The following is a 4822-nucleotide window of genomic DNA, read 5'->3' as shown; positions in this document are numbered from 1 at the left end:
ACCACACCCCAATCCGGTCCACCGCCGAGGGTCTTTAGCGCCGCCGCCCTCCCAATCCCAATCCAGCCCTGCCGCCGCCCTCACCGCCGCCTCGGCTTCTTCGCTCCCGCGCGCCGCGCAGGCCTCCGCGCGCGCGTTCTAGGGTTAGCCGCCCTCGACGCGCCGACCCTCCCTGGTCCCGCCCGCACCGTCCAAGCGGCCTCGACCTCGCCAGCCCACTCCCGGCACCCCCATGGCGGCGCCGGGGCAGGACGGCGACGACGTGGACCACTACGAGGTGCTGCGCCTCCCGTCGGGCGCGGAGGGCGCAGCCCTAACCGTCGAGCAGATCGAGAAGGCCTACCGCACGCAGTCCCGCCTGCGCCACCCCGACAAGCGCCCCGACGACCCCAACGCCACCGCCGACTTCCAGCGCCTCGCCGGCTCCTACAAGCTCCTCCGCGACGAGCCCCTCCGCCGCCAGTTCGACGCGCGCCTCCGCGGCCGCCGCGAGGCCGCCGCCCGCGCCGCCGCCACCGGGGTCAAGCGCCGCAGGGCCGTCTCCGACCTCGAGGAGCGCGAGCGCGCCTTCGCGTCCGGCGGGGGCCCGTACGTCGACCCCGACGAGCTCGCCAGGCGCGAGGACAAGCGGAAGGCCGCCGACATCGACCGCGAGCTCAGCGAGTTGAAGGCCAGGAAGAACTCGCGCATCTCGGGATCTGCTTCGACCTCGGTAATCTCTCGCTGTTCCTTGAATCTCTTCAGTTTTCGTTTGCTTCTCCGTGTTGGATTGATAGTAGTGTAGTCTATTAGCTGCAACTTACTACTACTGCCTTATGGGGTGATGAATGTTGGGTAATTTCTCCTTAGATCTAAAAGATAGATAGAATGATGCACCTTGACTAGCTTACTTCTGAATTATCGCCAAGTGTGATAATTGATCACAGGGGATAGGTTTATTGCTGAAGTGTGATAGTTGATCAGAGGGGATAGGTTTATTGCTGAACTGTGATAGTTGATCAGAGGGGATAGGTTTATTGCTGAAGTGTGATAGTTGATCAGAGGGGATAGGTTTATTGCTGAACTGTGATAGTTGATCAGAGGGGATAGGTTTTGCAACATTGTAGCCGTACAGACGAAGGTGGAACAGTATGTAACTGACCACTTGTGGGGTTGAGTACATACTAATTCATCATCCAATATCTTTGTCTAATTTGTGGGTTAGCATACAAAACCAAGTCGGTATCAGGAAAAGTATCTCATCATCCACAGTATCAATGTGACCATGTCTAAATTATTCAGCATCAAACATCTTGCCTTCCACATACAATAGCTTTGTCTAATATTGGAGTTCTCTGCCTTACCATCAAAGTAAATTTTAAGATAATACGAGCCTATTTGCAAGTTGCATGGTATTTGTTGATTTGTATTATTAGCTTCCGTACTGACCACAACTTTATCATTTCCTTTTTATTTTAGGCACATGGAGACAGGAAGGGTGGAACTCGAGAGAACGGGGTAAAAACTGACAAGGGGAATTATTTGAAGGTTTCATGGGAAGGTGGAGCAGATTACTATACTGCTGCAAAGTTGGAGGACATCTTTAAGCAATTCGGCAAGGTTGAAGACATTGTGATCAAGACCAAAAAATCAAGGAACAGGGGTTCAGCAATTGTTGTCATGGCTACTAAAGAGGCAGCAGTAAGTCCCGTTTGTCCCTCGTTTTTGTCTTGGGAGATTTTTTCCACCTTAATTAGAAGTCCTGGGGTGGGATTATAGATTTCGTTTTAATCCACATTAGAGTCCAAAGGAGAACTTCACAAATGAGTTCGTTTTAATCTGCAGCAAGATAAGAGTCCATAGGAGATTTGAAATCGATATGATAGATCTTCTAGCAAAGGATAATGAGTCTATTAATCCGCTGGAAGATAGGCGCCCATAAGAAATTTTACAAACTCTGCATGCCTATGTTTAATAATTAATCGTGCATGATATGTTGCTTTCTCTATTTATGCTTCGATACTGATAGGACTCTTTAAGAACTTTTTACAAAGCCCGCATGCCTATGTTTAATAACTATGCACCTGTTGTTTATGGTTCAAAACTGATGCCATTCTGTGTACAACGTCCTTTGGAACTTTACTAAGCTTCATTATCTGTCTAGAATTTGATTATATATTTTAGCTATGCGGCTAACCAAATACTTGTTGATCTTATAACAGAAAACCGCACTGAAGAACCATTCTGTGTACAATGTCTTCCCGGTCCCACTAATGGTTACTCCTGTTGAAGAATCGGGTGGCTCACCAGCATTCGCAACTCCACCATCTGAACCACCGAGTACAATCAACATTGATGGAACTGGATTTGTTGATATGGAAGAGTTGGTATTCCGGAAACTTCAAGAGGTACTTAAATGAAGCTTGCAACATGATTTTTGTTGCAACCGTTTGGGTTCTTCATCAGTTTTCACTCTATTAGTTGAATATACATATGCATTGCGCAATGTGTCATATCGATGAAACTTACAAATGCCTTGTTGACTTTGCAGGTCCAGAAGAGGAAGCAATGTGGATAATTGGTGCTTCGCGAACATGAGGTAGCAACTTACAGAGGACATCTGCTGTCACAGGTCACAACAGCTGAGGATCATCAGGACAGTTCAGTTAGAAAGTCGGAGCAGTTTTTTTTTTATTTTGTTGCTGATATATTGTTGTCATTCCTGCATATGCTTGACCCAAGTTGTGCCCAGTTACTGTCATTGCGTAGGTGTACTTCAACTCTGTATTCTTAACTTCTTACAGGTATGTTTTTTTGGAGTAATTTGTACTCCTATAGGAAGTGAAAGGAAAACAAAACCCTCCACTTTTCATACTTGTATTTCCCATGGTGCAATTTTTAATTGCTTTTCACTGCTAGCTCTAGATATTCAGAGCATCTGTACCAGAGCCTCCTCGCTGGCCGCAGCAAGACCTGAAAAGCCCTTCTTTTGGGAGGCATTTGGCTTGTCAAAGAGGATGCTTTTCATTTCCTCCCAGCTCATCGCCTTGTGACGAGAACGATCCCAGCAGCAACTGGCGATGGTATCGAACAACACGCTGGAATGGAACCCCTCTCTTGTAGACAGCACATGCAGTGTCAAGCTGCTCGTCCCCAAGGTCCACTGCCGGCCGGCTCCGGCGTTGCGGCTGCTGTTCTGACCGCAACAGCACGAACTGTTTGGGTTCCTGAGTAGCGGTCAAATGAACTGTAACATCTTATTTGTTATGCTCCAGATTTTTTTTTTGAACAGATAAGGCCTCAAAGGCCTAGAAGCTTCATTAGTCGGTGGGAACAATTACAAGGAGGACCTTGGCTTTGGGAACAATAGCACAAGAGTCCAAAGTTTTTACAAAAAGGAACCCAGAAAGATTAAAAAGAAAGCAATTGGGTCCTTCTTCTCCACCGCGTCGACTGGATCTTGGGCCATGGTCTCTGGCGGCGACGCCGGGGACTTCGCCACTTGGCTCACCACCAGGATGGATCACCACGCCCAGATCAAAGATCTTCCCCGTCAGCACATCGGCCTGGAGGAAGTAGATGGTTCCCGGAGCTGGATCTTCCGAGGTGCGGAGAGGCCCCCTTGGCCAAGAATAACGGCGGCGGACGTCGCCGGCGCTTGAAATCTGCCGCCGATATAGAGCTTCCAACTCAGTGAGCACCACACGCTCACCCATGTGCCTCTCGACTCCAGATCGGCGAGCACTGGGCCTGTCCCCCTCCTGTCTATCTCCACGACCACAAGGAGGAGGAAGAACAACCCAAGAACTCACCGCATCCAGAGCCAGAGAGAAGAACCTGGATCTCTGCTCCGCCGGGGAGAGCACCCAGCTAAGCTTCTCCTCCTCGCCTCCACGGCCGGTCAGAAGAAGCTCCACCGCGTGCCGCAGAAAGCATCGCCCCTCCCCCTCGCCTCCATGGCCGGCCAGGGGGGCTCCGCCTCGCAGCTCTTCAGCAGCAGCAGCAGATCCGCGACAACTACCTTATTGATGGAGACGGTGGCTCTCTCCTCGCTCGCATGCTCCGACCACCGGAGACATAGAAGCATGGAAAAGAACCCTAATCCCCAGATCTTGCCACCTAGATCTGAGGCACAACTCCAAAACACCACTAGGGGATGAAAACTAAGAGAGGAACCTACATATATACAGCCTAACTCCTCTCCATCTCCGGTCGGCTACTCCGGCGGAGAGGAGGAAGGAGCAGCCCGGAGAAGAAGAGGGAGGGAGCAGTTACTGTAGCGGCTTGGGAGCATTTTTGGGGGGGAATGAGGCGCACTGCTGTGCTATGTAGGGCGGCTATTATGCTCCAGATGAGGATTTGTAATCTAAAAAAAGGAGGATTGTTGCTGACCTGCTCCAAAAGTTTGTTCGTTCTCCAGCATCCCCTTGTCGACGATGGTCACTGGCCCTGTTCTACAGTATGTGGACGATAGGCTGATCATATGTCGCGGTACTCATGGACTCCTTTGCGGACCCTACAGGCCTGGCTATTAACTTGGCCAAGTCTACCTTCGTTCCATGAGCAGTTTTTTTTTATTTTGTTCCATGAGACTGCTCATAGTGGGACCCTATAGGCCTGGCTATTAACTTGGCCAAGTCTGCCTTCGTTTCATGAGACTGCTCATAGTGGGAGTAACATAGCTAGTACCTGGTACTAGCTATAGGTACTAGCTATGTTACTCCCACTATGAGCAGTCTAAGTTACTCCCCACTATGAGCCTCTCGGATGCCACCTGCTGTATTTTGGTGGTCTGTCTCTTCCTTCCTAACATGTGCTCCCTTTCCCTTTCGGCTGTAGTGAT

General features: G+C 50.1%; 1 protein-coding gene across 1 annotated transcript; it reads left to right on the top strand.

Annotated features, from left to right (window-relative positions):
- The first annotated feature begins 232 nt into the window (after positions 1–232).
- Positions 233–2891, top strand: LOC124701363 (pre-mRNA-splicing factor cwf23-like). Its single transcript, XM_047233418.1, has 4 exons — positions 233–712; positions 1459–1680; positions 2202–2387; positions 2531–2891. Exons 1-4 carry the CDS (start codon positions 233–235, stop codon positions 2555–2557), a joined length of 915 nt encoding a protein of 304 aa, XP_047089374.1. The 3' UTR covers positions 2558–2891.
- Positions 2892–4822: the final 1931 nt, after the last annotated feature.

The sequence above is a fragment of the Lolium rigidum genome, chromosome 3, assembly GCF_022539505.1.
Source record: "Lolium rigidum isolate FL_2022 chromosome 3, APGP_CSIRO_Lrig_0.1, whole genome shotgun sequence".
In the NCBI taxonomy this organism is placed as follows: domain Eukaryota; kingdom Viridiplantae; phylum Streptophyta; class Magnoliopsida; order Poales; family Poaceae; genus Lolium; species Lolium rigidum.
Note: the sequence above shows the minus strand (reverse complement) of the source record. Positions and strands in the feature narration are given on the sequence as shown.

Excerpts from the sequence above, each read along its gene's own strand:
- LOC124701363 (XM_047233418.1), top strand. The coding sequence starts at position 233 with ATGGCGGCGCCGGGGCAGGACGGCGACGACGTGGACCACTACGAGGTG. Across the intron at positions 1,681-2,201 it reads TGGCTACTAAAGAGGCAGCA|AAAACCGCACTGAAGAACCA; the intron begins GTAAGTCCCGTT and ends ATCTTATAACAG. Across the intron at positions 2,388-2,530 it reads TATTCCGGAAACTTCAAGAG|GTCCAGAAGAGGAAGCAATG; the intron begins GTACTTAAATGA and ends TTGACTTTGCAG.